The sequence below is a fragment of the Prionailurus viverrinus genome, chromosome B1, assembly GCF_022837055.1.
Source record: "Prionailurus viverrinus isolate Anna chromosome B1, UM_Priviv_1.0, whole genome shotgun sequence".
Classification (NCBI taxonomy): Eukaryota; Metazoa; Chordata; class Mammalia; order Carnivora; family Felidae; genus Prionailurus; species Prionailurus viverrinus.
Window position 1 is genome coordinate 985,084 of NC_062564.1, and position 15,242 is coordinate 1,000,325.

General features: G+C 51.9%; 1 protein-coding gene across 3 annotated transcripts in view; it reads left to right on the top strand.

Annotated features, from left to right (window-relative positions):
• DLGAP2 (DLG associated protein 2) overlaps nt 1-15,242 on the top strand; it is a 617,576-nt gene that overhangs the window by 12,954 nt on the left and 589,380 nt on the right. For all 3 annotated transcript variants that reach the window (XM_047856904.1, XM_047856906.1, XM_047856907.1), the window contains exon 2: nt 4,491-4,545. In XM_047856904.1, the coding sequence (XP_047712860.1) occupies nt 4,491-4,545 (55 nt within the window). The remainder of the gene's footprint in view (nt 1-4,490; nt 4,546-15,242) is intronic.

The following is a 15,242-nucleotide window of genomic DNA, read 5'->3' on the forward strand; positions in this document are numbered from 1 at the left end:
AATGTGTTGTTGTGTTTACACAGCATAAGCTGCATGCTGGGCTGGTTCAGTTCGCCGAGTGTGTTTCCTGTCCAGGGAGCATCAGTGCCGCTTGGGAGCTCAGTAGAAGTGTAGATTCTGGGTGTGTCTGTGCACCTGTGTGTTTAAAGGCATAGGAGAGATTTATTGAAGATTGGGAACAAAATCTTTTTCCAGAGCTTTGTTGTGGTATAATTGACACACAGAAACTACAGTTTGAGGAGTTGGGATGTGGACACACACCATCCCCACAGTCAAGGCCGTGAACGTGGCCATCGCCTCCCGAAGTGCCCTCACCCCTCCTCGTGGTGTGGTGGGCACCCCCTACATACCATCTGCCTGCACACATTCCAGGAGCTTGGCATAGCATCGCGGATGGCGGGTGCTGCGTGTGCACAGGCCTCCCGAGCTCCTTCTCCCGCCCAGAAACATGGGTGAGTGCAGAGCTGGAGCTGGTGGGGCGGGGGGGGGGGGGGCTGTGCTTACAGCCCCCTGCATCGCGCTGATGCAGGCAGAGTGTGATGACGCACCCCTGCCCCACTCACATGTGACCATCGAGGCTGCTGGTGGCTGAGGCTTGCCCTGTGCCCGTGCGTGTGCCCTGAGGGTGTAACAGTGGCCTGTATCACTAGGAATAGGGACGTCTCCGTCTGTGAACGCCCCTGTTCCAGTCCACCCTCCAGTGTGGGAGTGGGTGCAAACTCCCTTCATCCCCACAGCCGCCCTGAACGTGTTTTCTTTGGAGATGCGAGCTGACGGGCATGGTGCGTGTGCGGCAGCCGCCTCCCCGGCCAGCTGCTGCGAGGGGCCGCCACGGGCACGGGGCTCGACTGAGCACACGGGAGGTGGGCCGGGCCCCAGGGCAAGTGTGGGGCCGGGGGCCAGCCTCTGTGTGGCCGTGTGCCCTGCAGCAGGTGCCTAAGCTGGTCACTGCTGCTCAGCTCCCCTTGGGAGGGAGGCATAGGAGAGAAAGCCTGTCAGACATGTGCAGATCCGTGGTCCTGGCTGTGAAGTGGGGGCCACATGTAAATCCGTGTGCAAATCTGTGGTCCTGGCTGTGACGCGGGGGCCGTGTGCAGATCTGTGTGCAGATCCGTGGTCCTGGCTGGGAAGTGGGGGCCACGTGCAAATCCATGTGCAAATCCGTGGTCCTGGCTGTGACGCGGAAGCCTGACTGTCTCATTTCGTGAGAGCCACGGACACGGCTTCTTGTCGGGACCTGCCTGCAGCTCTTGGCTAACAGTTATCGGCCGGGAAGAGGGGCCTGAGCAGCTTGGTGTACCCCGTGCTCCCTGCGCTGCAGAACGTGTCTGAGGCTCACGTGCCCCGTGGAGCGCGTTGCGCTGCACGGTGTTATTTTGCAGATGTAAAGGGCACTAGCTCGTTACCTGGGCCGTAGGAAGTAAGGCTGTGAGGGCCTCCAGCTCACGTGGCTCGTTGAGTCCACATCCAGCTTCTCGTGACCACACGGGGATGGAGAGGCTTCTGCCTGGATGGAGGGAGAAGGGGCGAGGACGAAACAGCACCCCTGAGAAATTTTATTTTTAAATATGAATGTGGTTGACACAGGATGTTGCCTCCAGACCTTGTTTTCTTCTGAAAGATGATGCACATATTTGAGGTCTGCACCATTCAATACGGCGGCCACAGCCACACTTGCACTTGAAATGTGGACAGTGCGACCGAGGACCAGAATTTCGAATTTTAATTGACTTCACTTATTTTCACTTAACTTCGCCCGTGTGGCCAGTCAGCGCCGTATTGGGTCAGCAGCACTGGATCTGAGGCTCTGGCTCTCTTGACCTGACGTCTTAGGTAAACCCTGCTAGGGTTGGCCCCACCAGGAGTCAGGATGCAGGGAGGAGTGAAGCTTGAACTTGACACTCGGGGAATGGATTGTCAGTTGGAAGACTCTGGACACAGGACGCAGAGGACGTAGGCAGCAGCGGTTTCCGAGAGCACGTGCTGTGGGTGTCATGCTTGTGATTACGTGGGCAGGTGCCCGTGGATGTGTTCTGTGGGGTGCAGAGCACGGTGTCCCCCAGGTATTCTCCGCAGTAAATGCTCTCCTGCAACAGGCAGGTTAGTGGCATTGAACCTTTACAAGTGCCATTGGGCAGGCACTTGTAAAGGTCCCCCCCTCCCTCTCCCTGCCTCTCCCCCTCCCTCTCTGCCCTCATTCCCTTCTGCTGTTTTCTGCGGAGGCTTCAGGGAGGGAGCGAGGGTCCTGTGGGGTCCCCGGCCCAGCCCGAGCTGGTGGCGAGGAAGAGACGTGAGGCTGTGGCACCTGCCGGGATCGAGCACCTGTGTGTCACCTGTGGCCATAGCGAGGAGGAGCTTGTCGAGATTAGGGATGGGTGCTAGTTTTGAACTCACATGGTCTGCCCTCAGGAAAGTCACAAGTGGATTCTATGGCTGCTTGTGATTTCTCTGGACCCATGTGTTCTCTTGCCTTGGGGTCACGTGAGAAGAGCCACGCGGCTTGTTCACAGAGACTGCGGTGGCCAGGGTGGGCTGAGCGCTGCCTCGGTGGGACCCTGGAATGAGCAAGTGGCCATGCCCGTTGGTGGCCGCGTGGGGCAGCGTCTAGGGTGGGGGCTGGGATGGGGAGAATTGCGGGGTCGGGTGCAGAGGCCTGTTGAGGCTTAGTTGTGTGTGTGGGTGCTATGCATGGGAGTTCCTGTGGCTTGCTTTTAGAATCACTCGTCTAATAAGCTGACGTGTGTTTGTGGACATCTGTGTGGCTCTCGAGGTCTTTCTTCCCTGACACAGATGCCACAGGATGGACCCCAGTGGGGTGTGATTGCCCTGGCGTATCGGGGCCTGGAAGGGGGTCTTCCTATCTGTGGACAGTCCCTGTGGAGCGTGCAGCCCCCCAACCCCACCCCAGGCGGGAATCACGGAGTCTGAGGAAGCCCTTGTCACCACTGCGGTCTTTCCCACTGGTTCCTGCACTGCCTAGAACCACAGACTTGTGGTGTCTCTTAGGTTTGTTTAGACTTGGAAATTGGGAATACCATTTTGTCTGCAGCTGATGATACTTGGGCGTGAATTATTCCTTCCCTGGTGTGGAGGGATGGCAGGCAGCATGGAAGAGAAGGCCGATGCTCTTTCAGAGCGAAGCTTCCGTGACTGTTAGTTCCACCTATTACAACAGGCTGTGCGCTTGACTGGATCGCAAGGCGATCAAGGGCAGACCCTGGGCTCGGTGCCCCCTGCCTCCCCCTGCCTCTCCCATCTTCCTCTCCCTCTCCCTGCCTCTCCTCCCTCCCTGCCTTCCCCCCTTCTCCCCCTCCCTCTCCCTGCCTCTCCCCTCTTCCCTCTCTCCCTGCCTCTCCCCCCTCACCCTCCCTCTCCCCCCTCTCCCTGCCTCTCCCCCCATCCCTGCCTCTCCCTCTCCCTGCCTCTCCTCCCTCCCTGCCTTTCCCCCTCCCCCCCTCCCTCTCCCTGCCTCTCCCCCTCCCTCTCTGCCTAACTCTCCCCCTCCCTCTCTGCCTAACTCTCCCCCCCCCCGCCTAACTCTCCCCCCCACCTGCCCTGCCTCTCCCCCCTCCCTCTCCCTGCCTCTCCCCCATCCCTCTCTGCCTAACTCCCCCCCCCCCCGCCCCGCCCTGCTTCTCCCTCCCTCCCTCTCCCCCCTCCCTGTCTCTCCCTCTCTCTTCACTAAGTAATTGCTCCGAGATAAGTAATGCCTGCTTCTGGGCTGAGAGTCTTGGATGGGTGTAATCACAGAGGGTTGAGGAATGGTTGCAGCTTCATCGGTGGAAAACTCTGGATGGAAGTCCAGCTTTTACTGTGATTGAGTTAGAACACAGAATCGTAAATCCCCACATGGTCTCTTCAGTGCAGCTTCTTTCAGCCTGTGCTTTGCCGTCGCCTTACACTGCTGTTTTCTGGGGAGAAAGCTATTTTCTGTTATTTTCACCTTCCCTTCACTTATCAAATAAGATATTTCCTTCATCATTTACGACCAAACCGTGAATGTAAATAGAGCCTTTTCTCCCACATTGCTCTTTGTGACTCATCCTAGATGAAAGCATCTGTGCCTGCATCCCACAAGACAGGCTCCATATACTGCCGCTGTATGGTTCTCCACTTTCAGGCTCTAATTGCGTCTAATATTTTAAAAGCCATCACAAAAATTGGTGGGCCCATTTGCCTTATTGTAGGAGTCCCTTGAGTGCAGCTTTCAAGATCCTCTCAGGACCCATTAGGGGCATCCATGAAATAGAACTGCATTACCATTCTGGAACAGCATATATAATCAGCACACCTACCTGATTAACCTTTTTGATGAAAAATGTGTGTCATCAAAATTTTTCTGAATTGTTTAATTTGTCAGATCGTTCTGGGCGTGATGACCCTGTGCGACACGGAGCGACCTTATTAGAGAAACACTGCTACAGTTAATGAGACACCTTTCTTCACCTGAGTGATAACCAGATGTATCTTATTTGTATGTTTTGAAACAGGTTTTGCCTGGCATTCTGCAGAAGCATTGCTGTATCTTACCAGACAGGAATACAGGTAAATATATTTTGTTCTTCTGATGTGAGCTGACGGGTTTTCTCTCGGTGGAAAATTTGAGAAATATGATTGCATAATTTAGACACCTTGTGTTTTTAGCTGTTGTTTAGTGCAAGATTGTATACTGACTGAAACAAGCGAAAAACTGGATTGTTCAGTTTTGCGGTGAGTTACAGCCTGAGCTCGGAGATCTGTTTCTCTTTGACAAAGTAAATATATTTAGATGATTGTTGTCTTAGGCTTTTAAGGGAAACTGGTTGTCTTTTAAAGTTGAATATCTGAGTTTCAAAGTGGTTTATTATGTTGGTTGTACTTACTAAGAAAGAACGCCAGGACTGGCAGGCACAGAACGTGTTTGTGGTCAGTCTGCTGTCCGGGCGTTACTGCAGCCAGGGTAGGAACTGGCCAGGTGTTCTGTTCTTAAAGCCTTGAGGGTCTCAATGAGAAAACAGAGTTTGGGTGTCTTGCCGTGGGAGGTTGTGTGTTGTGTGATTTCTCACAGATTTGGCGTCTGGAGGTTGTAAATGAGGTGGTTTGTATTACTCTTAGGAAACATGATGGGGCGGGGGGGGGGGGGATATCCTGAAAAGAAACCTTTGGAACTTTATTAATGGTTTTAAAGTTCAGGAACAAACATGAAGATCACGTGACGGAGTGTGTTGTCCTATGGGTCTTTGTCTTAATTAGTCTCCCCGGTGGGGTTTCTAATTTAGAGCATTTCAAAAGAAATTGCAGGACCTGAGGACAAGATACAGAATGCTCTGTCTTTCCTCCCAGGGCTAGTTCTGTGAGAATTTGCTCCTTCCTGGGATAAGCTGTGTCCTGTCAGATATGTCTGCCTCCCAGGGTGCTGGTGCTGGGTACGGAATGGAGGCACGCTGCCGTCCCTTTAGGGTTTACAGCTTTAACAAAATGAGCCATAACGGACTCTCTGAGAGTCAGAAGAATTTAACGTGTTGGGATATACTCTAACAGCATATTAACCAGCTAGTATGGTTTTGGAGTCTCATTCTTAAGTGATCAATGAGTTACCGTTTTATATTATGCATTCCAGTGTAAAACACCAAGTATTTGGGGAAAATAGGATCTTTATTTATTTTTTTACTTATGATCATGGACAGACTGTATCACCACCTGTATTATTTTTCAAAAACAGTCCATAGAGTGGTCCCTGTTTTGTTATCACCCATTTGGATATACCCTGGTTGTGACTTAGAGCACACTTACTTACAGGGGAGTTTGTCCGGAATGTGGCTACGTATTTTTTGAGCTTCTTTTTATATTTCAGAAGTCTTGGTTAGTAACAAAAATATACGAACAGGTCCCACGTGAAGGAACAAAGATTTTTGCAAACTGTGTCCGTCAACAATAGTGAGTGGCACACAAGTTAAAGAAGGAGTGATTAATTCTTGCACATTAGTTTATGTCTTCCAGGCGAGTCTCTGATTCTGAGCCACGTCAAAAAATAATGATAAAATTCGCTAAAGGCTAAGTACCATTCTCTGGGAATCTAACTGGATTTTAAGTGTTGAAATGAGCTTTCTGTATTTTTAGAGCATTTGTTACATAAGAAGTTTCAAGTTAATATGTGAAATTCTGCCAAATTGAGATGTTTTATTTGCTTTCTGTAAGAATCCAAGGAACTAGCCTTTAGAACCCAGAAAGCATCCCCTTCAGTAAGACCTGAATACTGAGAACGTTTGTTAGGGGATTTTCTTTTGAAGATTTTTACATTATAGAAGTCAGTTCTTGAAGACCCGAGGCTATGACATTAGGTGCAGAAAACGAAAGGAATTGTATCGAATGAGAGGAAAGAAAAGTCGGCTGAAATTATAACTCTTTCAAAGTGTCAGCTCATTCAGAGCTGAAAGATGTGTGAATTCTGGTTTTTACCATGTAATGTGATCCAATATGTCTGAAGCTGCTTAATTATTTAGGAGATGTTGTTTGGAAATTTCTTCAGACTCAGATGGAATGGTTTATTGGCTTTGCATTTTAATGACATACAGGTTCCTTATGAACTTGAATGGGTATTTTTGTAGTGTTAGTAGTTGTATAGAAGCGTTTCCACATTTTTGATTAAAGTCAGTGTTGAAATGGGGAAAGCGTTTCATTTTGGGAAGATGAAAATGTTCTGGACGGTGTTGTTGGCTGTGTGGCACCATGAATGTACCCAGTGCCACTGAGCTCTGCACTTAAAAATGGTTAAGATGGTACATTTTATGTGTGTTTTGCCACAGTTAAAAAATTGGACAGCTCTGGGATGAGCCATGGCTGTCATGTTGTTTGCTTTTTGCTTTTTAGTTATTTTAGAAATTCTGTAGCTGCGTACCCGGGAGAAGATGCACGTATTTTCAGGTGTTTGCCATTGTCATGGAGCTGATGTCCTTAACAGAACTGGGTGTGAAAAGCACGAGGAGTAACACCGGATGGTACACTTCGCCCTTCTCTGGGTTAAACAGGAAAGACAGACGTCATCTTCCCTTTGTGTTTCGACTCCTTGGGATAGTTTTGGCCGATGATATGCAGAGCTGAGTGAATTCTCTTGACCAGCTCCGCAAACTGCCTTATTTTCCGTGTTGCTCTCAATAGAGCGTCAGGCAGGCAGCGTGTGTCACGTCGTGATGGGGACGCGCCTGCACAACCAAATGCGCCCCGTAGGCCTTTTCGTGTTTTGGCGCGTCAGCTTTGCTTCTAGCCACTCTCTCTTTTCTTGTTTTGGGGCCCCTGTTTGACCCTTCGTCTGCCTTCGGTGTGCTCCCTCTGTGGAGCGTGTGTGCGGATCCAGCACCCGCGGGGGGACGGGACCGGCTTGGGGAGGAGTGGCCGATGCCCGGCGGACCACTCAGGTGGACGGCTGGCACAGCAGCGGCATCTGGTACTCAGCTCGCTTACCGGCCTCTCCTGGAGTGGCCGCCAAGTGTCGTGGGCCCCTCCGTCTCTCAGCACCGGTATGGGGAGCTGCCTCTGACCCGCACGTGGAACGAGGGCAGGTGTCCTATGGTCTGCTTCCCTTCAGCGTGGAACCCTTGTGTCTGAACCCCAGATGGCTGGTCTTTGGTGGGACCCCTGGACACTGTGCAGTTAAGGTAGTCCAAGGTGGTGCTCAATCCTGTGTGGTTGGAATCTTATTTGAGCAGCGACTTCTTCACAAACATCATTTTATTATGAGTGGCTATTTTCCGCACTAAAGTTAACCCGTCTTTACTTTGTGATAGGCAGTTTCCGCTGTGAGATTGGCGGACGTCGGCACGTTCGTTCCTTGCGGTATGTGACTCACAGCCCAAGCTGCCCGTTACCTCTCTGACAGTATCTCATGTCTCATCACACGAGGGTACGGTTTACCCATAACCATTGTTGGCTAACACATCGGGGGCAACCTTCCATGAAAGAGATGTGGATTAGGAATCCAGGTTTCCCCAACAGTGAGGATTTGAGCAGCGAGGAGGTTGGGAGACGTTTAGTTCTTGGACAGTTGGGCTTCCTTATCTTGATCATTGTGGTTGCTTCAGAAGTGCCACGCCACTTGGGGAGTCGTGAGCTTGGCAGATTCTCCTTTGTTCAGGCTACACAGCAGGCAGGGATTGGTATTCCGAGCGCCACTGTCCCGCAGCATTTATCCTGTGTGGTCAGGAGACAGCCCATTCCACTGCTAAGACTAATGAGAACTTTCTGGAATGAATTGGGTTTGCAGTGAAGCAGTGGCTGCACCCACACCAAGTTTGGTAGTAACACCTACGTCACGAAGCCTCAAGCGAGGGGGCTGCGTCATGCCCTGTTCGATGGAATGGAAAATGTGAAATAATCTGTATATAAAAATCGGGGTGGAAAGATGTTAAGTATTTCTGTTATTTTGTGGAACCGATTCTTGTGTTTGCAAATACGTACTGTGTCATTCACTGAGGCCATAAGGGTTACTGACTCTGGTTGTTGTTGGGTCCCTGCCAGTGAGATGCTGGTCAGTGTTTGACAGTGAGAGAGGGGCCAGGAGGCCCAGGTGTCTGTGCTGGACGTGCTCCACCCCTCTTGTGGGTGAGTGTGGGTCCGCGAGGACTTCTCAGCTGCTTGCCCTCCCCAGCTGCTACAAGCTAGCTCTGCTGTCCCACCGGTTCCTGCCTTTGTGCCCATGCGTCCTTCCCGAGGTGTCTTATCCAGGGGCCAGGGGTCCATGTGTTCAGTTGTGTATTGGCTAAATAGAATCTTGGATTGAGCTTCATGTTTGTGAGAGGGCATTTAGTTTACCAAACCTACATAGGTTGACAAATATCTTTATCCTGTATACTTGGATGTGGAGTCTAAATGCACTATTGCATAAGGTTTTAGAAGCCTATGGGGCGGTGGACTTAATTACACATTATTGAACTCTTCAGTGAGTAAGGCTATTGGAATATGGACACCCGCTGGGGTCGTTTGCATACTGAGCTCAAATGGCAGAGGGAACATAGTTGTCGAAATGGCCGGAGCGTTTGCGTTTGCTCCATCTAAATCCCCGGTGTCTTCAGAGCCAAGGGTTTAAAAAGCTTAAAATTGTTTTTAATGTTTTATTTTATTTTATTATTTTTTTTAAAATATAATTTCTTGTCAAGGTGGCTAGCATATAGCGTATACAGTGTGCTCTTGGTTTGGGGGTTCCTGTGATTCATTGCTTACACACGACACCCAATGCCGGTCCCAACAAGTGCCCTCCTCAGTGCCCGTCACCCATTTTTCCCTCCCCCTGACTCCCACCCCCATCAATTCTTAGTTTGGTCTCTGTATTTTTTTTTTTTAACGTTTTTATTTATTTTTGAGACAGAGAGAGACAAAGCATGAACGGGGGAGGGTCAGAGAGAGAGGGAGACACAGAATCCGAAGCAGGCTCCAGGCTCTGAGCTGTCAGCACAGAGCCCGACGCGGGGCTCGAACTCACGGACCGGGAGATCATGACCTGAGCCCAAGTTGGCCGCTTAACCGACTGAACCACACAGGCGCCCCTGGTCTCTGTATTTAAGAGTCTCTTATGGTTTGCCTCCCTCCCTCTCTGTAACTATTTTTTTGTTATTTTGCTTCCCCCAAGGTCTTCTGTTAAGTTTCTCAATGAGAAAGAATGAAATCCTGCCATTTGCAACAACATGGATGGAACTGGAGAGTCTTATGCTGAGTGAAATAAGTCAGTCAGAGAAGGACAGATGTCCTATGTTTTCACTCACATGTGGAATTAGAGAAACGTTTCATTTTTGAGAGAGACAGAGTGTGAGTGGGGGAGGGGCAGAGAGAGAGAGGGAGACACAGAATTGGAAGCAGGCTCCAGGCTCTGAGCTGTCAGCACAGAGCCCTGTGTGGGGCTCGAACCCACGAACTGTGAGATCGTGACCCGAGCTGAACTCGGACACTCAACGAACTGAGCCACCCTGGTGCCCCTTAAAAAGCTTTTATTTTCGCGATGGACACATACAGGAAAATCAGTGAGTGAGTTTGCTGTGTTTGCCACAGACCTGTCTCAAGAGTAAAGGGTTCCCAGTAACTGATGGCAGAAGAAGGCTCATGGTCTGCGAGTGGGAGTGAAACTCTAGTTTGTGATTTTCACACCCAACGGGCGTGATTCCCCAAAGCTCTGCATGCAGCCATGTCACCAGTGTTAAACTTAAGCTTTGCGGTAACCGTGGGCGTCGCACCTTGTGTTCCTAAGGTGTCTCGGTTTAAAAGTCTCTCAGATCACAGTAACTTTTGGGGAGCCCTTCCACGTTCTTGGGAGATAGGGAATGTGGCGCCATTTTGCGGGTGATCCACAGGCACTTGTGACTTCACGTGTTGTCACACAGCTGCTAACTACTTTGCTGGGACGCAGATATCTGTTTTCCCTCTAAGTCAGCACACGACACCACAGTGACCCTGTGTGTAGACTTCCCTACCAAATACGGTTCCAGGCAAGCAGTATGGACCAGGGTGCCAGTGGAGGGAGATGAGCTTGGCCTGTGGAGCTTCAGGATGATGTGGTAAGTGCTCCAGATGGCTTTGTTGCCAAAAAGATGTCCAGTTAAGTGGGAAACTTACCTCCGCAGGATGCTTAACCATTTTCAAAATGTCAGGTGAATGGCATTGGAAGACCAGGTTAAGGGTAAAATGTCACTTCTTTCAAAGACCAAATATTTCATAAGTTTCTCTTACCCAGATACTGAAATTATTTACACAACCTGAGGTGTGCAAATGGGGTGCCTTGCTGTGTGGCTCGCACGGCGGGAACGACAGAGGAGAAGCCAGGAAGAGCCTTCTGTGCTCAGCCTGTGTCTCCACGGCCTGGTGACACCCCAACCTGTGTCTCTGTGGCTGGTGACTCCTTAGTCCACATCTCCATGGCCCGGTGACTCCCCAGCCCGCATCTGCACGGTCTGGTGATGCCCCAGCCCACATCTCCATGGCCTGGTAGCACCCCAGCCCACATCTTCAGGGTCCAGTGATACCTTAGACTGTGTCTCTGTGGCCCAGGGACTCCCCAGCCCGTGTCTTGTGGCCCGGTGACCCCCCAGCCTGTGTCTCTGTGGCCCGGTGACCCCCCAGCCTGTGTCTCTGTGGCCTGGTGACGCCCCAGCCTGTGTCTCCGTGGCCTAGTGACACGTTTCCTTCCCTGTCCACCAACTGAAGACAAAAAACAAAAATCCTCATCTGCCAAAAAGGGCTTTATTTCATAAACTGAAAATTACTTTATTAGAATCCAAGCCATGCTATTTAATTGCTGACAGAATGAAAGGTTATGGATCAATAGTTTTAAGGCCAGAACTGTTTTTTTTTCCACGTGGCTTATTCCTAACCCTGAGGGCCTGCTTCTAGCCTAGCTGTCATCTTTGCACCAAGCAGAAAAATGTCACCCCTTGGGGAAAGCGAGGTGGAAATGAACGGAAGCAGGGTTCCTGCTCTGCTCACCCCGGGAGCAGGCGCTTCTGTGCAGAGCAGGTGGACGTATTTACTGACTGAGTTTTATGTTTAGTGGCAGTTTAATGTGGAGACACCAGCTCTGTGGCTCAGGGTTGAACGTGGTCTGGACGTGTCTCCACCGGGGGCCTCAAGATCCCCCGAAAACTTACTGGGACCGCCCTGTGTGTACTGATCTGAGAGGGCGAGGGGACCTGAAATGACTGCTCACGGGGAATGCTCAGCCCTGTGAGCGGGTTCGTGCCCTGGGCGTGTTGGGAGCATCTTCACGGCTCTGGGCTCGTCTGCCCACTAACCCTGGGACTGCACTTCACGGGAGCACAGAGGGCTCCGGGTGCCGAGTGGTGTGACCTTGCTCATGCCGTGAGCTGTGTGTCCAAAGCCCCGCGGGGAGGAGAGTGGCCCCGACGTCTGCCCCTGCGTCTCGAGAGCCCTGTGTGTGCACTGTGTGACTGTGAGTGCACAGCTGCCCCACGTCCCCGTGTCCACTGAGCAGGCCTGGTGCTTGTTCCTGGAGTGTGAACCGCCCACCTGCTCCCCAGGGGCTCCGGGGCTCCTGACTGAGGACGTGTACGAAGGTATGTGTCGAGCTGCTGTCTGTCCAGCGCCCTGTCTGTGTGTCCATCTACCCGCGGTACGCACCCGCCCCCCCCCCCCCCGCCCCCATGTGTCCTGTCCACCTGCACCTCTGCTTTACCGCGTCCTCCCTGCCCTCTTGTTATTTTGTGTTGCTGCCACCAAAGCAAATGCAAGGCAGGTCATTCGTAAGCGACTTTCAGTTCTTTCCGGCGTGAGACGCACGCACGTGCATTCGTACAGAAAGAAAACTGATCGTTAAATCCAACCTAACCCCTTTCAGCCACCGGAACGGAAGGAGGAGAGGCCTGAAGCCTCCCTCGAGTTGCTGTTGTAAGTGCTGACTTGGTGTGGCACCAAGACAGGTGACCTGGCCCCAGGGTCTTTGCTTCTTGCTGTGGGAATCTGGTTCCGGAAGCCAGGAATTAAGGTCCTGAAGAACTGGATCAAGGTCAGGGTTGATGCTGAGGGGGATGCGAGGGTCTGGACCCTCCCCCCAGGCTCGCCATCCCTGTGAGAACCGGGTGGTGCCCTAGGCCCTCCTCTGGCCTGCAGAGTCCCCTCCGGTTCGTCTCTTGCCGGGCAGAGGATGGCTGGAGGGTTGCGGGGTGGCCAGCTTTTCCTTCGCCCACCGTTCTTCCGAGTGCCTCGTAGTGAGCCGCGTACGCAGGCATTTTGAGAGTGAGATCCGGAAGAGGTTTTGTCTGTTGCCCCGCCAGGAACACTCAGGTTTGGACGGGCACATTCTTTCCCAGGATGCTGCTGCCCACACGTAGGTCCGAGGAGGGAGCGGGGGGTGGAGGGAGGGTGCCCGGTGCAGGTGCGCCCGCATTCCTGATGCGATCGTGGCACCCTTTCTCCGCCGGAACACTAGCTCCCCTTGTGTTAGTCATTCGGGGCTTAGTCGAGGGCTTCTTGCCCTTCTGGAGGCTGGGCGTCCACGGGCAAGGCCCCGCGGGCACTGCCCTCTTGCTGTGCCCTCGCCTGCACGGAGCAGGGACGTGATCTTGTGCCTCTTTGCTAAGGTCACTGACCCCAGCGGGGGGCCCCGCCCTCATGACCAAGTCCCCTCCCAAAGACCCCCTCCTGACACCGCGACATTGAGGGGTGGGCTCCAATAGAAGAGTGTCCTGGGGGCACAGACTACTGGTCTGTAGCAATCCTGCTCGGAGCTCCTGCACACTTAACCAAATGTGCTCTTCCCCTCGAAACCGTTAATTCTCATCTTTAAGGTGCCGGAAGGTTGGTGGGGTTATTGGTCTTTGCCAATGGAGGAAACCCGCCAGTGAGAGAAGCTCTCTTGTGGAGCGAGGCCGGCTGACCAACGACCTTTGACCCTCCCCGTGATGAGGAGGGTCTGTTTCCCAACCCCTCAAGTCCAGACTAGCCTTGGCTCTGCGGCTGGCTTTGACCTATAGAACCCGGTGGAAATGATACTGTCCTAATTCTGAGCGTGGCCTCTGGACGTGGCCATTTTTAGAAGCCTGGGGTAGCCTTCCAGAGGGTGAGCGATCACGGGGAGAAAGGCTGTGCCTGCCGGGTGCCTGTGTGAAACCATCTGGGATCTTCCCACTGCTGGGTGGGGCCCGGGCAGGACCCCAGTGCCCTTGCACAGGTACTGGCAAACTAGTAAGCAGCCTTGAGTTTGTGATGCATCGGTTCATGTGGGGCATCAGTAGTGGCCACTGCCGTCCTCAGGAAGAAGGGGCCATCGCCACTCACTGGAGTCCCTTGTGCGCCAAGCACGGTACCCTCCTTGTGAGGACCTGACCGGGAGCCAGTTCCCGTGTCAGGAAAACGTGCTTCCCCAGGAAACCTTACTCCCACCGCAGTCCTTTGTCTTATCTCTGTCGTGGGACACCTCCAAGGTATGCTCTTTGTGAAGAAACCCTGATCAAAATGAGTCCGTACAGAATGACCGTGTGACTGTCCTGACTTTGGGACCTGTCACTGTTGATTCCTCGTGTGCAGGACGAGTCCTCAGGTCACTTTTGGATCTAAAGCTGCAGGTGATGTGGAGCTGAGATATTTGGTGCTGCCGTTTGGGAGTCTCGGGCTTAAAATCCGAGTGAATTTTCTCAAGGTTTCTGGTCTTTCCAGATTTTTACGTCTCCGTCTCTGAGTGGTGCTGGTATTGTGTGTGCCTGTGCGTGAGATGTATGAAGTCAACAATTTTGATTTAGTTTCCTGTTTTAAGATGTGCCTCTGCCATTTGAGTGTGGCTGGTTAGGGTTCCTTGTAATTTAGAGGATTGCTAGTTTTTCATCACCTTAGTGGAAAGTAGGGTTTACAGAGTCGTCTGGTCGTCCGGTGCCGGTGGATGAGCTCGAAGGACAGCCCGCTCTTAGCGCGTGCCAGCGTCCTCGTGGGGGTTGGGTGGGGTGAGGGTTCTTGGAAAGGACGGTGCGCTTGGCTTTGTGGTGGGCACCAGCACCTGGTGGGCCTTCCTGTTCTCTGAAGCAAGTACTTTGGTCATAACACCTGGCGGATAAACTGGCCGTTGCTATAGATTTGTTTTCAGGAAGACCATTGTGTTAACCCACGTGGTTATTTGGTTTAAGTTCTTTTCTTGAAAAGTTTTTTTTAATGTTTATTTTTGAGAGTGAGAGAGTGAGTGAGTGAGCCGGGCAGGAGCAGAGAGAGGGGGAGACACAGAATCCGAGGCAGGCTCCAGGCTCTGAGCTGTCAGCACAGAGCCCGACGCGGGGCTCGAATCCATGAACCGCGAGACCAGGACCTGAGCCGAAGTCGGATGCTTCACCGACTGAGCCACCCAGGCGCCCCTACACAGTTTTAAAAATAAAGTGTTAAGCACTGCCCAAATAGAAGGTTCTGGCTGATTTTTTTTTGTGTGCTCTATGTCTGAGAACCTTTTTTATTATCTGCACCCACAGCCATATATAATAGAAATAGCTTTAGTGTGTATTTTAATATTCTTGTCTTAAAGTGGAATGAACACCTCCGATAAGGACAGTGACTGAGTTTTCCAACAAGGGCTTGCTTATTTAGCAGTGCAATTTCATTGCTAAACAGCTGTTCAGGTGGGACATAAATCATGCTGGGCGACTTGATTTATAGCAGTCATTGTCTCGGGTGTGAGGCGGCTAATGTGTGGGGATATTAGGAACCGGCACACAGATGATGAAAGAAAGGGAAGACAGTGCCTCTTTGGGGAAACGAAGCCAGGGACCTGGGCCGCACACCAGGGCCAC